This window comes from Phoenix dactylifera, chromosome 16 (assembly GCF_009389715.1).
Source record: "Phoenix dactylifera cultivar Barhee BC4 chromosome 16, palm_55x_up_171113_PBpolish2nd_filt_p, whole genome shotgun sequence".
Classification (NCBI taxonomy): Eukaryota; Viridiplantae; Streptophyta; class Magnoliopsida; order Arecales; family Arecaceae; genus Phoenix; species Phoenix dactylifera.
Genome location: NC_052407.1, coordinates 12,533,981 through 12,553,042, shown reverse-complemented (window position 1 = coordinate 12,553,042; position 19,062 = coordinate 12,533,981). Strand labels below are relative to the sequence as shown.

General features: G+C 37.4%; 2 protein-coding genes across 3 annotated transcripts; one reads left to right on the top strand and one right to left on the bottom strand.

The window, feature by feature from the left end:
- Positions 1-941: 941 nt before the first annotated feature.
- Positions 942-10,362, bottom strand: LOC103703641 (U3 snoRNP-associated protein-like YAOH). The gene is made up of 7 exons (XM_008786560.4): positions 9,752-10,362; positions 8,776-9,118; positions 8,098-8,322; positions 5,553-5,781; positions 5,122-5,294; positions 2,318-2,383; positions 942-1,402 (listed from the first exon to the last, which is right to left on the bottom strand). The coding sequence occupies exons 1-7, from the start codon at positions 10,168-10,170 to the stop codon at positions 1,304-1,306; spliced, it is 1,554 nt and encodes a 517-aa protein (XP_008784782.2). The 5' UTR covers positions 10,171-10,362; the 3' UTR covers positions 942-1,303.
- Positions 10,363-13,301: 2,939 nt separating this feature from the next.
- Positions 13,302-18,284, top strand: LOC103703642 (40S ribosomal protein S12-like). Of its 2 annotated transcripts, XM_008786561.3 has the most exons (6): positions 13,302-13,430; positions 13,523-13,578; positions 16,655-16,937; positions 17,049-17,129; positions 17,770-17,835; positions 17,936-18,284. In XM_008786561.3, the coding sequence occupies exons 2-6, from the start codon at positions 13,574-13,576 to the stop codon at positions 17,993-17,995; spliced, it is 495 nt and encodes a 164-aa protein (XP_008784783.1). In that variant the 5' UTR covers positions 13,302-13,430; positions 13,523-13,573; the 3' UTR covers positions 17,996-18,284. The 2 variants fall into 2 exon arrangements, with proteins under 2 accessions (XP_008784783.1, XP_008784784.1); XM_008786562.3 differs by lacking the exon at positions 17,049-17,129.
- The last annotated feature ends 778 nt before the right edge of the window (positions 18,285-19,062 follow it).

Sequence of the window (19,062 nt, the reverse complement as noted above, 5' to 3'; positions counted from 1 at the left end):
CTGGGCGGGTCTTCGACACGCTCAGCATGTGCTCTCAGCTAGATCAGTCATCTTGGAGGGTGACTCGGCTACGGTCATTAGTTGGATCCAGGGGGGCTGAGAGCCGGTGCTGCCGACCATCCCTTGGTCCGCGATATCGAGTTGATGATGAGGGACGGAGGGGTGATCCAGGCGAAGCATGTGTTTAGAGAAGCCAACGGGGCTGCGGATTGGGTGGCCACGTATGTGGCTAACCATGCCGGTAGTACCTTATGGGCTGGGGACGGGGAGCTGCCTCGAGAGCTCCGGGATGTTTTGTTTTCCGATTTTATTGGGTATATCCGTACACGTGTTGTATAGATCACCCGGTTTAGCCAAAAAAAAAAAAATTGCAAGTTTGATGATATATGCTCATGAAGAACTACGGGCATTAAAAAAGTCTGAACGAAAAGAATCCTCTTAAATATTACATCTAGCATCGGAAGTAGGCGCTGCATGAATACCTGAAAATTAATAAAACAAGGATCAAACATATTATTATCATTAACAAAATAAAAATGTCATGCTGACCTTTTTGGATGCTCACATATAGGATTTCAGAACAGCTGCTCCAGAAATTCATCAAGAAATTACAGTAAGATCATCCTCAAAAAAAATTTAGCATTGTGACACAAATCAGCATCCATGGTCCTCATTTCCAATAGCCTTTCCTGCCATGCTGCCATTTCACACATGATAGAAAATTCTCAACAAATCCTTAGGATTGTGAGATGGATTAGTCTCCTGCTCTTCACTTCCACCAGCCTTTTCCTACCATACTGTGCAGTTCTTTATATATTGAAAAAAAAAAAATCAAAACATGCCCTCATATATAGGTGAAAAGTCTACCGTGAGACGAGGATGGATAATGCCACACAAGAGGTTGAGTGTAAAGATTAAGTGAAAAGGAACACATGGATCTCTCACTGTTGGAATGATATGCAAAATTTACTGAATCAGATTATGTGTTCCTGGAATACAAGGAGACTTCAACTAGAAAATAAATATTTCTTCCTTGGAAAAAGAATAAGTGATACAAATTTATGCTTCTATAATAAAATATGCAGATAAGCTGGTTGTAGCCTCATCTGATGCCTGAGCTGACGAGTGGAGAAAAAACTCAATCTACAATGGAGTAAAAAGACAGATAATTTCCAACGACAAGGCACCAGTACAATACTTATGCTTTGACCACAATGATTTGCTAACTTGTTAGGAATTCTTCCTACTTGCAAAAATGAGAAATTCCTCAATGTGTCGTCAAGATGTGGACTGATTTAAGTCACTAATAGACTGGCGTGCTCTCTTCCTTTAACCTGATGGAGTGTATTGCAACTCCATTTCGTGCTGCTGGAACACGTTCCCATCTTCCTAGACGGGGTTCCTGAAACAAAATGCCATATAAAAATTTTAAATACAACTGAAAGTAAACAAATTGCCCAAATTGAATAACCATTATTTATAGCGGTATAATAAAACAAACACAATGCCGATTGAGCAAGCTAAGAGTGCTGCATAAGTAGGCTGTTCGTAGAAATAGCACTCCATTTTACTGCAGTTTGGAGCATTAGTAGCTGCACTTGTCCAAAGAAGACAACAGGATGAATCAACAGGGCAGAGGGGTAGATCTAAAAAAGAAATCTGGAGGGCCTCGTGATGTCACAACTATGAAAGAGGAGCTTAAAAAAATCCAACAGAAAACAAGAAGCATATAAAACAGATTTTGGACCAATCCTGCATCTTTCTAAATTAATAATAATAATAAGTTTTGGATGAGCAGGTGCTATACCATTTTATGCCAGTGGAACATTCAAGAACTAGCTGATAAATTATTCTCAGCTAGGCATGTGACAAAGCATCTTCCCTTGATGAGACTTTGTTATTTTTTGGTATGGCATCTGGCAACCCCAAAAGGAGAAAATAGTATTATTTTTGGTAATTAATTATGGATTTCTGCCTGTTATCTCATGGTCAAAGTGGAATCTGAATTCTGGAAAATTCAAAAACCATATGAAGCAATTGGCTGATTGTACCATAGTTAGCTGTACAATATTTTTGCAGATAAAAGATCGCATAATTAAAATCTAAATCAAAAGGTACTGCAATTGCTTCTGTGTTCACAATGAAGTGGATGTTGATGGATTTTATCTTGTGCACTAGTTGAGTCACAACATAGCCTTTGATCTTACTCATAACCAGATCAGGCAAAGAAACAAACTAAAATCAATGGTTCTCACTTAACTGAATATTTATACAGCAAGATGTTAAAAGGGAGGAAGACTTTTTCATGAGAACTGACCTGACCAACTCCAGCAAGCAAGAAGCGTCCAGATTTTGCAAATGCAAGCGAATTTATAAATCCAACCTGTTTTCCATTAGAAATTCAGAAAATAATGATATTGGCTTAAGAACCCTTACTTTACCAGGCACAACACAGCAATGGATAAACAAAATTGTAGAAAAGAATCTGTAATTAAAATTATCATTCCATCAATCGAAAGGTATGCCAGAACAAAGACCGACAGTCAGGCTCTACCCAAAGAATATTGGCATTGTCTTCTCATTGTATAGACTAGAAATATGAGAAATAAGGGTTATCTCATCTATTTGAAATTGGTTCCTATGACAGTACACACCAGTTCCTCAGTTCATTAGTTAATGTTTTAGGCACAGGTCTGGCTTCAGAATTTGCTCTTCCAGAACCAAAGATTTAAAACCAGTGTACCAGCTGTAATGTACCATAATGGTATGCCCGTATGTATAATAATATAAAGGCACATGGTACTGGTATATGGTACACTCCTCATTTTTTACATGCCAGCACCGACAGGCATATTGTACACCAATATGGTACTGTAATGCACAAGTCCATACCACACCCGCATGGTACCGGTACTTGTACCTCAACTCCTGGTCCTAACAATTGAGTTCGTATGACAAAAATCATATGACTAAATTACATGAGCTAATATAAAATACTATTTGGTTTATATAATGCTTGTCAATGGCATGGTTCCTAGTTATCATCTTAGATAAAATGGGACTTTTCAAAAAAAAAAAAAGGTAAGAGAAAGAAAAGCATGTAAAGTCGTAAACTACATTTCAGTATTAATGAACAAATCTTTATATAGCATTCTAGATTTCATTACTTACAGACAGGATCATAAGCGTACCATTCAAACAAATATGCAATTCACTTATGATCAGTGAATTAAGTCAACTATGATTGATCCACAGTCTTACAATTTACATAATGCCCAACGCCATTCCACTACTGATTTTAGAAGGTGAGCAGCATGTATGAAAATATCAGAAGTTTGATAAGCAGTTGGGTAACAAACAAGTCCAACTCCAACTCACTTCTGTGACAAGTAAAAATAGAAGATATGACATTTATACAATAAAACTAAATGTAGAACAGCCTATACAAAAGACCAGGTGCAGGATCACAGGCTCAATTGAGCAAGCGCAGATTTAACCTGACCCTACTGAAATTGAACAAGCAACAGCAACACCTCAGTGTAGCATGTCAAAGTTTACTAATTTGTGCAATAGATCCAAAATAAGCTTCAACCACTACAACACAAAGAGACATGATGACAGATCCTAATAAGCTTCAGATTCTACAATGTGACAAGACATGATTCTTCATCTATAGATATACGATGGATCCAGTTATGACAACAGTCTAAAACTTCCAGATAAAAGCTGCTATTGTTGACTTGATGTGGAAATAAGCAAAGCCGAAAAAAGAAATTAAAGGTAGGGAAGAGGAGAGCAGAAGGAAGTGAAGAATAACGATCACATTCTATAGAAACAAACAAAAATTTTGGCGCATGAATAATTCAACTACCAGTTTTACAAAAAATTCAATAGTTTGTTCATATTTTCCCAACATTTCTGTTGCTTAAGAATATCAATATTATCAAGTATGCTACTACTTGCACAAAACGGTTAATCTTGTATGTGTCCACAACTTGTAACCAAATTTCCTCAGAAGACCAAACCAAAAATAAATAAAAAAGATGTCAGAGAAAATTCCAGCACTGGCTCATATTTCATCAAATAAGGTAAGTTTCTGGACTTCCTCTCCTCTTCCTTATTCTTAATTCCCAACTTTTTTCTAAATTAGCTTTCATCTGCCGATACTTCTCCAAACCATTTATGCTTGATTTCCCCTTTTTTCTGTTTTCTTTTTTTGTTTCACTTACTTGTTTGTTTCCTGCAGATGACATTCTAGTTCAAGATGCATGATCATACATTTACCCACTTCTTTATCATTGCATTAGGATGTACCAGAAAAACATAAAACTCTGGAACATTATGTGAATTTTGACATGAGAAATCCATATGTCTCGCTGCCTAGTGAAAATCTATAAAATCATGGATCTCATAGAATTTTCAAAGATCGATGATTTATGCATCACTATTCATTTTAGAACTTTCATCATTCAGTAATCAAACATCCCACAGAATATCTTAACATGCAGCTTGAAATTTCGAACAAAGAAAAGAAAAGGATGGATTCATAATTTTGAAATTGAAAACCACCAAAAATAATCTTGTCGTTTACGACTTCTAAAAGGTTTATTTATTTCAATCTGCAATAATATAAAAGCCAGAATACTTTATGATGGTTTGTTAATGCAGTTCTCTGGCAGCGTAGGGGAAAGGACAAAACAAACAGATTAGAAACTAAAACTCCAAAAGTCCTAATAAATTGGCATCTAATCTACTCATTCTTCTTTAATCCTTAACCAGATGGAGGGAACACTAGCCATCCATCCTCTCACATGCATTGCACGTGCCATGAGCTAGTTTCCTTAGCTACATTACACATCCAACTGCCTAATCAACCTCATAGGCATAAAGGGTCCATGGCACAATTGAATGACAATTCAGCCCAGATGAATAAATGTCATGCATAATAAAGACACTTTAAAATTCAGAAATGTATGACCTATTGCCAGACTGACATATGAATATCAGATATTCACCAGAGCACAAGGGTATTTATCCAGCCAACTAAATTTTAAGATCTCAAATAAATATTCTATAAAAGATTAACCTTAAAAAAGGATTAGCACAATTAGGAAATAATACCATGGGATAACTAAATAACGGCCGAATTCCTTGGTTATCTTTTTCAATAGCCCACAAACGGACCACACCATTAGCAGCTCCAGTTGCAGCAAGATCACTACCTCTACACACCGCAACAGAACTAACCCACGAACAGGCTGAAGAATAGGTTTCAGCTTTGCAAATGCCATTTTCTGGAAGAAGGTGAAGGTTAAAAGGGGAAAAAAGAATTAGAGACGTCCATCAAAAAAGTACAAAACAAAGAGCACACAAAATCAAGCTGATCCACAACTAGTCATGCACAGCAATGCAGACAAACTTCTGACTTCAGTTTCCAAGTAATGGTGAAACAGAAGAATATTAAGACACTCTACTGCCAAAAAACATCCTACTTGATGGTCTTGATTGGTCTATTAAACTTAAGGCATGCATGAAGGAAAATGCTTTCTTACCTGTATTACCCCCATTAGGCATCTTTTCCTTAACTTTCTCATACAAATGATCATTAGGAGATGGAGCATGAGCATTTTTTATTATGTGTGTAGGCTTTTTCCGCAATATGCTCCAAAGTGCAATACTTCCATCATCCGAGCCAGATAAAAATTCACTGTCATTAATAAAGCAGCAGCATTCCAAAGATGATGCAGGAGCCCGGAAGATCAATTGTGATTCCTCAGGAACCTATGGCACAACAGAAATTGTATTCTATAAAAAATATGAACTTTCCCTTTTTTGTCTAAACTCCCTATGAAACGTAAATATTATATAACCAATACATTCAGTGCTACAAATATCATTCAATTTTTTTTGTAATTGCAAACATAACATCATCATAAATACAAAGTTACACTATATTCTTCTATTATTACATTTGTTGACAGAGAAATTCCTAATGTAGAAGCTGTTACTTCAGCTTTCTGCATACTTGATCACCACATATGGTTGATGGTGATTCCATGTGCTCCAAGCTTGACAACTAAGCACAATATTCAGCTCAGGGCATGATGGTATAACATCTTAAGGTCAATTTCCCGTTATGGCTCTTGCTAACTGCTAACTAAATTCTGCTTCATTTTTCTAAATTTTCTTAACATTAATATGTTTACTATACATAATCTCAGAACTTCAACAATCTATACATGCCACGCAAGTGCCTATCTAAATAGTTTCTGAAATAAGAAGACTGTCACTGCTTGCTGATTAGAGTTAGGCTTCCATATCTTTGCTTTTCGAGTTATTGAAGCCACCACCTGATATTACCAACCAAGACCTCTTCTTGCAACCCCCTAAGCAAGATTGATGGCACAAAGGAGGGGTCACCAGTCAAATGGAGTATAGTAGAGATCATGTAGTTGCAAGCATTGGTAGAATCAAATGAACTCACATGATCTTACCTTTTCCAAGAAGAGGTGAAGATCTACGATTAAAAAATGCCAAAGATCTTTTTTTAACCCTTTTAGTTCTTTATTTACATCAAATTTGTTTTCAAGATATTGCATATCTAATTTAGTCTTTCTTCTCATTATTTTTTAAGGTTAAGGAACATCGTCCCTTTTTATAAATCTCTAATGTGTTATGGAGCTATTTTTTCTTTTATTTCTTTTTTTATTTTCTTACAGAATAGTGTTGAAAGGCAAATTAGTGATGTTCTAAGGAATTGGTAGTTGTTCCAGTACACAAATGAGATGATCTAGATTTTGTCTGCATGCATGTTGGTGTTGACATCTTCCTCTTTATTACGGGTTGTTACAGACTGGCTAGCTAGGAAGCATTTAAGTATAAGGGGTTTTTCTCTTTGTGGAGGCTTCACATCACCCTAGTCATTCCATTCCTTCTGGATAACTTGGAAAGGTGCGTGCAGTCCTCACTTAGAGTTGAAGAGATAGGGGTACTTTTCTATTTTCTTACAGACCAAAGTATACAATTGGATATGGTGTTGATAAATCATGTATTTGCTTCTTTCTTTCTTTAGCTGCAAAGATTTGTGATTACTTGCAATGAGGACGATTTTGGCACAACAATAAGGTTGTTCCACTGAGACTTGGGTATCGCGGATTTGGAACATGGAATAGACTCTCCACATGTCGGGGTAATGCTTCGTATATCTGACCTCCCCCAGACCCTCTAGTGGTGGGAGCCTAATGCACTAAGATGCCTTTTTTGTTTGTGATACTTGTAATGTACCTTACGATGAAATGTAAAACCCTTATGCATGGTCTTCTTTGAACTTTAGTAGGCCAACTATTGAAGGCAAAGCAAGATATGAGTTAGTGGTGAGATAGCAACATGGAAGAAGAGAAAAGACAAAAAAGAATTTTCTTTCCTTTTCATGTTTATTGACAAAACCTTTCCATCTCTAGCATTCTATTTGGTAATATAAATAATTTCTTACACTGCAGCCCTGAAAAAAAAAGTCCATTGGAGAACTTCTCACTACATTTTTTACAAGGACAAATATGTCAAAATACATAAGGTGATATTTAATTGCTCTCGCGACAATAATTTTTGCTCTAAAAATGCCACTACCCTTCTTTCATTGCCCTATCAACACCCAACATGGATGATATTAATCATGCTATTATCTAATCCTAGGTAAGCTAGAATCACTAAGTAAAGATCCCTTTATACATTATTTATTCACTTTTTTTAATCCTAAAACGCTTCAAGGGGAACTCCCATATGTTTCAATTGGGTCTTCATGCCCAGTAATGATTAGCTTGGGTAGTACATCACGAAACATGCCAAGTTAAAATGACCCTACAACTTAGTAACAATTAGTTTGGGAAGCAAACCGTCAAGCATTGTCCCAGCCACATATTCTACTTTTTGATTGATTCCACATAGAGCGGAGCAATCTAAAATGAAACTTTTTTGATGATATGCAGGACTAATCAAATACAAAATGCTGAATCATATATTATATTGATTGAGGATTCTACAAAAACATCAGATAATTATACGCCTACCATTAAGTATTATGAGAAAATCAATGCTTACTTTCCATAACCGCATAGTCCGGTCACGCCCTACAGTCAAAAGTCGTTCTTTTCTGAGACAATCAACTGTCAGTATTTCACTTTGATGACCAAATAAATTGTCCATGTGAGTCCTGTCTTCTGCATTCCACAGCTTAATCGTTCGGTCAAAGGAACCAGAGAAAAGCTGGGAGGTCCCCTGCCTAAAAGTAAGGCAGGAAACAGGTCCTTTATGACCATGGAATGCCTGTAATGTCAATTATAAATCAGGGGCCCAGGGAAAAAAGGGTAAAAATAGAGAACAATATGCTTGCTTAAGAAATATGCGAAAGCCACGCTTCATCATGAACATACTTAGCTCTAAAAATGGATATTAATTGCAGTGAATAAAAATTAGACACTTGGACAGTTCTATAGCAGCATACGGTGAGTACTGCATCAAAAGAATTTTTGAACAGGAAAGTTCAATAGATAATAGAATAACATGATAGTGAACTACATATCAGAAGATAATTTGATTTTGACATTTACCTACATCATATAAGGCACTCACTATGTGCTTTGGTATCAAGTTTTCAACTTGAAAGCAGTGTTAGATAAATGAACCCTAAGTTATCTTCTTACAGTTGCAGAGAAACAAGTAGTATCTATCCTCCAATTATTAAAATGCATAGAGATATTGATAGTTACAAACAGCTACCTGGATATGTTCCCGTGTGCGAGTATCCCATAAATGGACATGGCGGTCCAATCCACCACTTGCCAAATACCGACCATCCGAACTGACAGTCAAAGCCAATACATGCTTACTTCTCTTTGTAGAAGGATTTTGAGGAGCTTTTGCATAATGTGATATCAGTACATCCTCACTGGGCCACAAGTACTTCTCTTTTTTACCGTTTTCAACATCCCAGTGCAGAATGGCTCCATCTTTGGAAGCTGAAAACCCCCTCGAGTCATCCTCAGCCAAGGCTACAGTAGCAACAGATTGCCGGTGCTTCACTAGGAATCTAAACTCATCGAGAGTTTCTGGACTTAGAACCCTGTAGATTTTGCAAATGACACAGTAAGCCTCATAGTATTGCATCTCTTGTGACTTGGCAAACATAATGCAAGCACCAAAGCAACCGTTTTTTGTAAAATAGGTGCATCATATGAAACTTAGAGAGTAGATGGAGGATATAATGCATGTTTGCACTATATATTAAAGGTAAATCTAAATCTTTTATTTTCTATAAGATTACTTGAGCAAAAAAAATCCTTCAACTCAGACAACTAACTGTATTAACTCAAAAAATCTGGCTGGTCTTTGTATACTAGTAAATTAAAAGGACGATTGAAGGGGGAAAAAAAGAACAAGGAATTGCAGGAAAATTTAAAATAAAAAAAGGATTCCAGCAAAAGAAGCTCACTTGGACACATTCATCCGAAGATCAAAAAAATTCAAAGTTTTAACAAGCTTTCTTGATTGGAAAAAAAAATTCCTCCCAGAACTTAAACCATCAATCAAAGCAAATCTCCAGGAACAATAAGAAATCATGTACAGGGAAAAAAAATTACGCCTTTCTGCTCATCTCAATGTTGGATTAAAGCTTAAAAAAATGAACGTCAACGGATCCGATTATGTTGAACGATATAGATGAAATTTGTTCTTCTTCTTATTTCTTCCAAATTACCTTGAAGCAAGAAATCTCCTGACCCGCCCACTCTCCTCAAGCTGGCCCTTTTGGAGAATGTCCGCCACCAAAGAATCTCTTCTACCCTCCCTCTCCTCCCGCCCCTCCTCCTCGTCCTCCTCCTCCTCCACCTTCCTCGCTATAGCTCGAATCCTCTCCAAATGCTCCCTCGCCACTCTGACCCTCTTCTCGTCCGCGGTCTCCTCGGGCTCCGCCGGCTCCTCCTCCTCTCCCACATCGTCGGCCAGCTCGTCGTCGCTCTCCAGGCCCCCCAGGACATCGTCGTCGTCTTCGGCACGGCCCTTGCGCCGCCGCTTGGCATCGGACTCGAAGAAGGGGTCGTCGTCGTCGCCGAAGGACCGGGGGTCCTTCTTGCCGCCCCTAGAGCGCGAGGGCTTCTTGCGGCCCCGGTTCTTCATGAAACGCTGGAGGTCAGGATCCGAATGCTATCGACGGCCAGAGTTAGGGTTAGGGTTTAGGGTTTAAGGTTTCTATGAGGGTTTTGTGGGAGACTGGCGAGGGACCGGGTGCTTCGCAAGTGAAGCGGCACAGGGGAGATCGAGGGTTTCTTCAGACAACATAGAGCGGTGGGCGGTCAACCCCCGGTCTAATCTTTGTCAAAAGCCGGAGAGATGCAAAAGACCGAATCTCCGAATAATTATTTAGATTTGGGTTTTCTGCAGCCTCCTAAATTTAGAAAGTTAAACGAATATCTTCACAAAATTACTATATATATATATATATATATATATATATATATATATATATATATATACATGTATTTGGTTTTTTTTTAATGTGTGTCCATAGCAACATCACTAAGATAATAAGTAGCTTGAAATTAAAATAATTGAAATATCCTTCACACATAATGATTCAATTTTACATTTTATGCAATTTTAAATATACACTTAAAAATTTATTTACATTTTTATTTTTTAACACATGCAATTTATGTGGTGGTAGAAAATTTTAAGTTTTATGAGGTCAAATTGTTTATGAATTGGTGGAAATGATGAAAATATCAGTACAAAATGATATTTAGTAGAACAGTAATACAAATATTATATATAAATCAACAGTATACATTACGGATGGATATAATTGAATGAGGATAATTTTTTATCACACAGCTAGCCTCAGCCTAATGCATATTTACCATTTTCGCCTATGAGAGCTACACAAAAAAAAAAAAAGGGATCCACAGGATGAGAGCTGGTGTTCGAAAAATAAAAGCATCCCTAGTTACAAGCCCTTCCCAAATAACAAAAAAAATAATATTACTTCTTAGATCATCATTTACTACATAAATATTACATACTTTTTAGAGAAACAAAATAAGTAAACAAATTTGAAATGTGAAAAGAAACGATATTTTATGAAGAAAATATTACAAATACCAAATATGGGGCAATAATTATGTTATTATGTGGCATTATAGTATCAAATAATCCAATATAGTAGTCATTATCTTTTCTCCATTGATATATATATATATATATATATATATATATATAACTAAAAGGTTGGAAATAATTACAATGTCTATTCTTATATTATAACATCCATTATTTCAAATATAAGATGAAGAGTTGCAAGAAATAATCCACAATTTTGAATTTCTCTTTTTATTATTGTAATATCTATGCAGTGAAAAACATATCTATTATATCTTCAACTCTATTTAGCAACATTCTAGAATGATTATTAGTTATCATTAAAATGAATAATGATGAAGTTAGTAAAAAAACTGTAACATTTTGCTTAAATGATTTCATAAAAAAAAAAAGTTTCATCCTTTTGACACTAAGATTTCAATTAAAAATATATTTATCAACATAAATAGTAAAAATTTCAAATAAGCTATTAAAATTATTATTGCACATAGTTCCAATAATATAGGTGCAACGGCATGATCATATATTTATCATGCTCCATGTTTACTCTTCATATTATAGCTTTCATAGTATAGGAGTAAGATGGATATTCAAAATATTGATATAATAATTGCTAAGAAAATCTATTATCATTCCTATAAAGTGATAAAATAAGATATTTTATACAGAGGATGCATAACATGAAAAAATTTTACTTTTTATATTGATTATAATAATTTTATATATGACACATTCGATTCTAAGTAACGAAACAAGAAAAATGCTAGAAATTGCTTGCTATAGAACTACTTAGTTTGTCGAAGTTAGTAATTGGCTAGGTGGTATACATGATATGACTAACACAATTTATCACCATGTATTGTGCTAGTCCTTGACCACCACATTAGATCAAGAATTTTATTTATCTATGAGTGATTGATGGTAACTATTTATGAAATAGTACTTATTTTTTCTCTAAAAAAAAATTTTTCTCTCCTCATACCTACTCATGAAACAATATTTAGATTTTTCTGTGAAAGCAATATTATTTTTTTCCTTTTATAGAATATATTTTCGTTGGCAGCTAGATTCTTCGGTGGGAGTAACAAAAATAAGTGCACAAATATGTCATTGATGTTGTTATCCAGAAAGAAAGAAGATAAAGCCAAAAGATTGGTAGAGCAAATCCTGATGCTTTGTCTTTCAAAAATTTTCACTATTGTGATACCGCTTGCTCGAAATAATAGGATGTAAGTTGTAGTTGGATCTACTAATTTTTTTTACTAAAGCGGATGAATCATACTTGATGAGTACGGATGCACCCAATAAAATCAAAAAACAAAATACCTTAGAGTGTCAAGGGCAGCTCTCTATCTCCAGTCCACAGGATACTACTGGAGTGTCTAGCTATATAAGCAGCTACTCAGTCTGTAGCCCCATTAACTTCATAGAAAATATGCTTGGTCTAAAAGGCCCCTTCATCCTTCATCATTGCCCAGATATCTCGGAGCAAGGGGTAGGCGCACCCATTACCCCTAGAGCTTCCTCGGATCCAACTGATGACCGTGTCCGAGTTCTCCTTCAGAACAATGGAATTGGGTTGTAAAATACACCGGGCGTGATGAAGGCCCTCTTACGCGGCCCTCAGCTCCGCACTCGGGATCGATATAGTTGGATCTACTATTTGACTATAAAATCTAAGAATAAAATAGAGTAACTAAAGCAAATAAATTAAAGGTAAATATAAGAAAAATGTAAAAGACAACAACAAAAATAGCAATCGAAAAGTAGTTTTTCCATCTTAAAAAATAAAAATATGGATAAATTGGCCAATAGAAAAAAGTCGGCCCACTTTTCTATAATACCTATTCATGGAAGAACATGTATGGATCCGAATTTGGTAAAACATGGACCCGATGCAATCCAATAGTACCGCCCGCAGAAAGCCAGGGTAAGATTCTTCCCCTCCAAACTACATGAGCAGGCCACCTGATTGACGATCAGATCTTTAGTCGCAAGATACAATCATACAATCCGGACCGTTTGTCGCATCTGCCAATTATTTCCACCCGTTCAGAACCTCCCTCTCATGATTCATCAGACGGCCATGAAATTACATCTCGTCCATCCGTCAATTAACGTAAGTCTACGGTGTACCCAAAATGGACGGTGGAGGATCACTGAAAAATAAAACTCGTTAGAGGACTCACAGCGACCTAGGAGCGTATATACAAATCCGCACCGTTTGCCCCCCGATTTTTCCCTTTCGTCTGAAACCCTAAACCCTAACTCTCGTCTCCGAGGTGCGCCGCTCCGCCTCCATCTCCTCGCTTTCTTTAATTCCTTTTTTCTCGATCCGATCGCTTCTAAATCTCCATTTTTGCTCATACTGCAGCGTGTTTGGTGAGTGTTTCAGATCCATTTCGCTCGATCACAAAAGGATCCAATGGCGTAAGTCCTCTCAGTTGTTCCTTTCCTTCGATTTATTCCTTTTGCTCTGAGGTTTTTATTAATTAAGTTTTGATGTTTGGTACGCCTTTAGAAATGCTGGTTATGTTAAAATGCGAGACAACTGTGGTTCAGTTTTCAATCGTAAATTTCCTTTATTGTTTTTGCTGCATTATTCTCTCCTGACAGGTATATATTGTGGTTTCTCTTGTTTAATTATCTATTACCAAATCGTGATCTCATTATATTTCATCGTGATTAAACTTAGATAAATCTTCGGTCAAAGAATTAAGTTTCAAAGTTTTTATCTTTGGAAGGTAGTTTTGGTGAATATCCGTTCAAGGTCGTAAAATTACTTCAAGATGATATTTTTGATAGTTCCAATCTTTAGTCTTCCCGTCCCTTCCATGCTGTGTCTGTAATTTATTTCTCTGTAAGCCATAACTTTAGTATGATGCTTATCCACCAGAGTTTAGAGTCCTTCAAGACTACTTGATGGGGTTTTTTAGCGTTTTATTGTTATGATCCGATGCAACTTTAAGAGTGAAAAGGTTCTTCTTGGTCCTTATGTCACGTTTTAGATTGTCAGGTTTTATAGTCTAGTGATTCTAGCTATCCTATCAGTTCACTTGTCATAATCTTGTTAGATGCAGAATGAACTTAAAATGTTCTCTTTTCCCAGCAGAAATAGAGTGGGTATTTGAGATTGGCTGCATCAAGACCTAAGTGAACTCCTGTTTGTGTTGTTGTTAATTGCACAATATAATTTATTAGGAAAATGGACATTTTCTGATAACATGCTAGGAGGATGAGGACAGGGTTTTTTAATTGGGCTGCAAAATGCACTTTTTTTTAAATAAAAAACTATGGGAGGCTTGCACAAAATATATATATATGGGAAAGCGAGGTTCAATCTTGAAATATATATGGGAAATGTTAAAGCAGCTAGATTCTGAAGCAAAATATGTTCTTCTATTGATCTGTGTAGCCATGCTGACTTGATCATACACTTTGCACTAGTATCCTCTGTCTCTAAAGAACATAGTCCTAAACACTTTGCATTGTTTACGACCATTTTATCTCTAAAGCATAGTGACTAAAACTGTTATTATCTTGTCTGATCTAGATTTACAAAGATTGCATTTTCTGGGTGACTTCTTGCCATAAAATCTGTCAGATTTCATGTACCATTCATCTCGTTCACATGAATTGCTTAAATTTTGATATTCTGCGGCAGCGTATGCCGAACCGGCCCGTACCGGCCGTTACGGGCCGGTACAAACCGGTCCGGCCAGCTACCGGTATGCTGGAGCTGTTGAAACCGGTACAGGCCGGTTCCTCGCCGGAGACGAAGAAGACGAGGAGAAAAAGAGAGAGCGCGGGGAAGAGAGGGAGGGAGCCCACCTTCGGCCGCCATCGGAGAGCCGCGGAGGGGCGTCGGAGGCCGGTGGGAGGCGGCGGAGCCCGGCGGGGGACGGGGGAACCAGTGCCCCGACGGGGGAGCCCGGCGGGGGAACCACCGGCCTCCGACGCCCCTCCGCGGCTCTCCGATGGCGGCCGAAGGTGGGCTCCCTCCCTCTCTTCCCCGCGCTCTCTCTGGTTCTCTTCTTCTTCCCCGGTTCTGGCGGGGAAGAGCTTCCCGGTTCGTACCGCCCGGAGCACGGTACGAACCGGCCCGTACCGCCCGGAGCACGGTACGAACCGGCCCGTACCGCCCGGAGCACGGTACGAACCGGCCCGTACCGCCCGGAGCACGGTACGAACCGGCCCGTACCGCCCGGAGCACGGTACGAACCGGCCCGTACCGGTCCGGTAGGCAACCGGTACGCCTATCGGACCCGGTACGGCGGACCTTGTTCTGCGGTATCAAGAGCAAAGTTTTTGTAAGCTTGTTGATCTTTTATTTTGAAAAAAGCATAATAATTTGGAGGAAATGCTGCATGGCAATGTCTTTGATTAGTTATTCAGTTACATTGTGAGATTTTTCAATATATATATATCTTACCTTTTCAAACTCCTAAACTTTGTTGTTACCTTCACTCCCTTTGTACTACAGTTATTTTAAGTGGAATACCTGATGACGATTCAGTGCAAACTGTCATCTGAAATTCATTACTGACTTTTATTAGATACTGAATTAAATTAAATTTAAATGATTATAGGGCTACAATTTAGGTGAGAGGTCTTTGGAAACATAATTTCTTTTCTTTTCTCCTTTTATTGCCAATTAAATGCCTACCATTGTTCAGTTAGTCTGATGAGTAGGGTATATAGATACCGAACCTTTCCATGAGAGTTAGTGCTAGGCCAGTGAAGTAGAGTTGTAGTACTGGTGCTGGAATATGGTGTGATGACTACTTTCCTTTTGGACTTGGAGGATGTTTTGTACAACAATTGTAAGACTGTTATTTTGTATGACTTGGAAGGTAAGCATAGCATATATTGAAATAAAGTGATGCATGGAATAACTAAGAATAGTGTTAGAACTTAGAACTTACAACTGAGTCATATTAGAAGTGAAGGGTTGTGTCAATAAAGTGTAGGGTGAGGAAATAGGTTTCTTAATTTGCGCACTAGGAAATTTAGAGTCCGATGGTTTGAATTTGACCAGAATGGTTGAAGTTGGAAGGGCATGCCTTGCAGTATCTGGATTGAAGTTGAAAAATGAAAGTTGAAGGCTGCTAAAAGCCATATCCAACTAATCGGAAGACAATTCCAGCTCTGGACTGAAATTTGCGGAGTGCTTGTGCTTCTTTGTCTTTTACAATATTTCATTTATCACTTTTGTCTGGAACCAGAATGTCTTTAAGTATGTGTTTGCTGCTGCGAATGTATCATTTTATGTTATGAATGCCTAAGACAATTTTTGATCCAATAAATCCTCAAAGTTGAAGATTTAGTGGCTATGGCATTCTCCAACATTTGAGCAAACAAGAATTGCATGTTTGATATACAATTTGTAATCTCAATTTGTTCTAAAAATTGGTATTCCATTTTTGAAGTGGTCTCTGATAATGATCTTCACTCTTCATATATCAGCAATGAGACTGTACTTATTATGTTTTTTCTCTTTTGGCAGAGAAGATATTGCAGTCGAAACAGCAGCTCCAGCTCTTGGAGAGCCCATGGACTTGATGACAGCCCTGCAACTTGTGTTGAAAAAATCGTTGGCCCATGATGGGCTTGTTCGTGGGCTCCATGAAGCTGCCAAGGCCGTTGAGAAGCATGCAGCACAACTTTGCGTGCTGGCTGAGGATTGCGACCAGCCTGACTATGTCAAACTTGTTAAAGCACTTTGTGCTGAGCATAATGTGCACTTGGTTACAGTCCCAAGTGCTAAAACCCTTGGCGAGTGGTCAGGGGTTAGTGAATTTCTTTCATTTGCTGTTCTTAACATATCTTTATTAACTAGTGGAAGTTGATTGAGAAAAGCTAACGTTTTGGGTATCTATACACTATTGTTGTTCAAACAGCACTCATCAGCTCTTAAAGTGCAGTATGCCGTAAGGCTCAGAGTAAGCCTTATGCTTGCCAAACTGCTTTTAGAGAAACAGGTATGAACAAGGAATGGTTATTCTGCTCAGACCTGTATAGGTAGAGGGAAAGCTGTCAGAAGTTATTCCTTATGTAATTCTCATTTATTATTCCCTCCTTCCACAAAGCCCCACCCTCAGGAGGCTCTCCTTTGATTTGATTTTTTTTTTTTTGGTAGGGCCTGGTGGGGGGGATTGATATATGAAGTAGATTTTTATTCCATTTTTTTTGTAGCCCCCAAACAAAATGCTCAAAGATGCGATATGCCCTGTTGTCAAGATGGTCTTGCCTACTTTAGAAAAAATAGCTGTGATAAGCAAAAAAATGCACTTAAGATTTATTTATTTTTTTAAAGACCATTTGTAATATTTTAGTTCTTTAACCATTATGTATGCACGTATAAAATTTGCCTCCTATGTTGCTGCGCTTTTTATTATGCTAATTTCATGGAATTGTGGCCTTTTGGTTTGCATCTATTTTGCAAAATTGGGTCTGGGCAGAATTGAGGACAAATTGGCAGATGTCCTCTCATGCATTTAGGCTTGCAGAGGCGAAGGATTCCAAATTTAGGGCTCCAAATTTGATGTTTATTGTATGAAATGCATCTTATCTGAAAACTTTTTAGTCCCCCATCTTTAATTATCTTTTGTGTTAATGCAGCTTTGCAAAATTGATTCAGAGGGGAAGGCAAGGAAAGTGGTAGGCTGTTCGTGCGTGGTTATCAAGGTAGGAAAATCAAGATGTCTTATGTGTTCTTTTCCCTATGGTGCAGGTAATTTTTTTTGTTTTATCTGAGTGACAACATTTATTTTATCTATTTTTGCAGGATTATGGAGAAGAATCAGAGGGCCTTCATATAGTTCAGGAGTATGTGAAGTCCCACTGAAAGTTGAGTTATTATTTTCAGAATGATGCGCAGTAATGTTTTAAGATATCATAGGCTTTTATCAGTTGAGGAAACCAGTCTACCTAGAGGACGATGTCTGGTGTTTTTCAGGCCATTAGATTACGAATCTCTGATTCCTGAAAATCACAGTTTTATCCATTTTTTTCTTGTACCTTAAATTTTTGGACCATATGGTTGGCACCAGCAACTCATGGGGAATGTGAAGATTTAGTTAAAAATCTTTAGTTGTTGCAATTATTATCCTAATATTTGATGGTTATTGGTGCAATCTGTTCCACTGATCACCTCAGGAAATTGTAATCTGATCCAGTGTGTTTCCTCAACGGTTTAAGAATCCGCATCTTACAAGCCATCTCATACACCATAGTCTTTGAGTTCCCAGCCTTGTTTGATCATTCTTCATCAACTATGAAGCTAATATTTTTTGAATGCATCAAGATTTAAAAAATCTTCGGAACCGCATGGTATAGGGGGTATTGATGAATAATATATCGGTATGGCCTTTAAGTTATTGGAGTTGAATTCTGAGCTGACAGATTCTTCTCAGGTTGGGATGGAATGAGGAAAGATGCTGGTAGCCCAATTCTGAAGTGAACAAATTAATTTGATAATATGTGGTTGATCAATGACTACGAAGAAGTGAAAAAATAAAACTGAAATATCCATTCCGCTAGATAATTTTAACTGAGGCAATGTGTTTGTGCGATAAGTGTATCTGATGTGTTGTGTTTCGTCCATCCCAAACTTAGAGCGTCCAGCTCTAACTTCAAGAGTATCTAGCGTTCAAGGTCTCTCATATAACATTTATCCTCAATATTTGTTTAAATAAATTGTTATTAAAAGTTTCTGAAAATATGACCAGATCTTTGTGCCTGTAGTATCTATTATTTTATTCTCTTAGCCACATTCTAGTGAAAATAAAGAAAGGTGGAATTGAGTCCTAGGTCTCTGGTACAACCTGCACGGCTGTGAACTGGGAAAGAGACTTTGATAGTAGACTAACTCAGAGCTTTGATCTAAATCGAGTGTTTGCTTAGGCTTGGCAC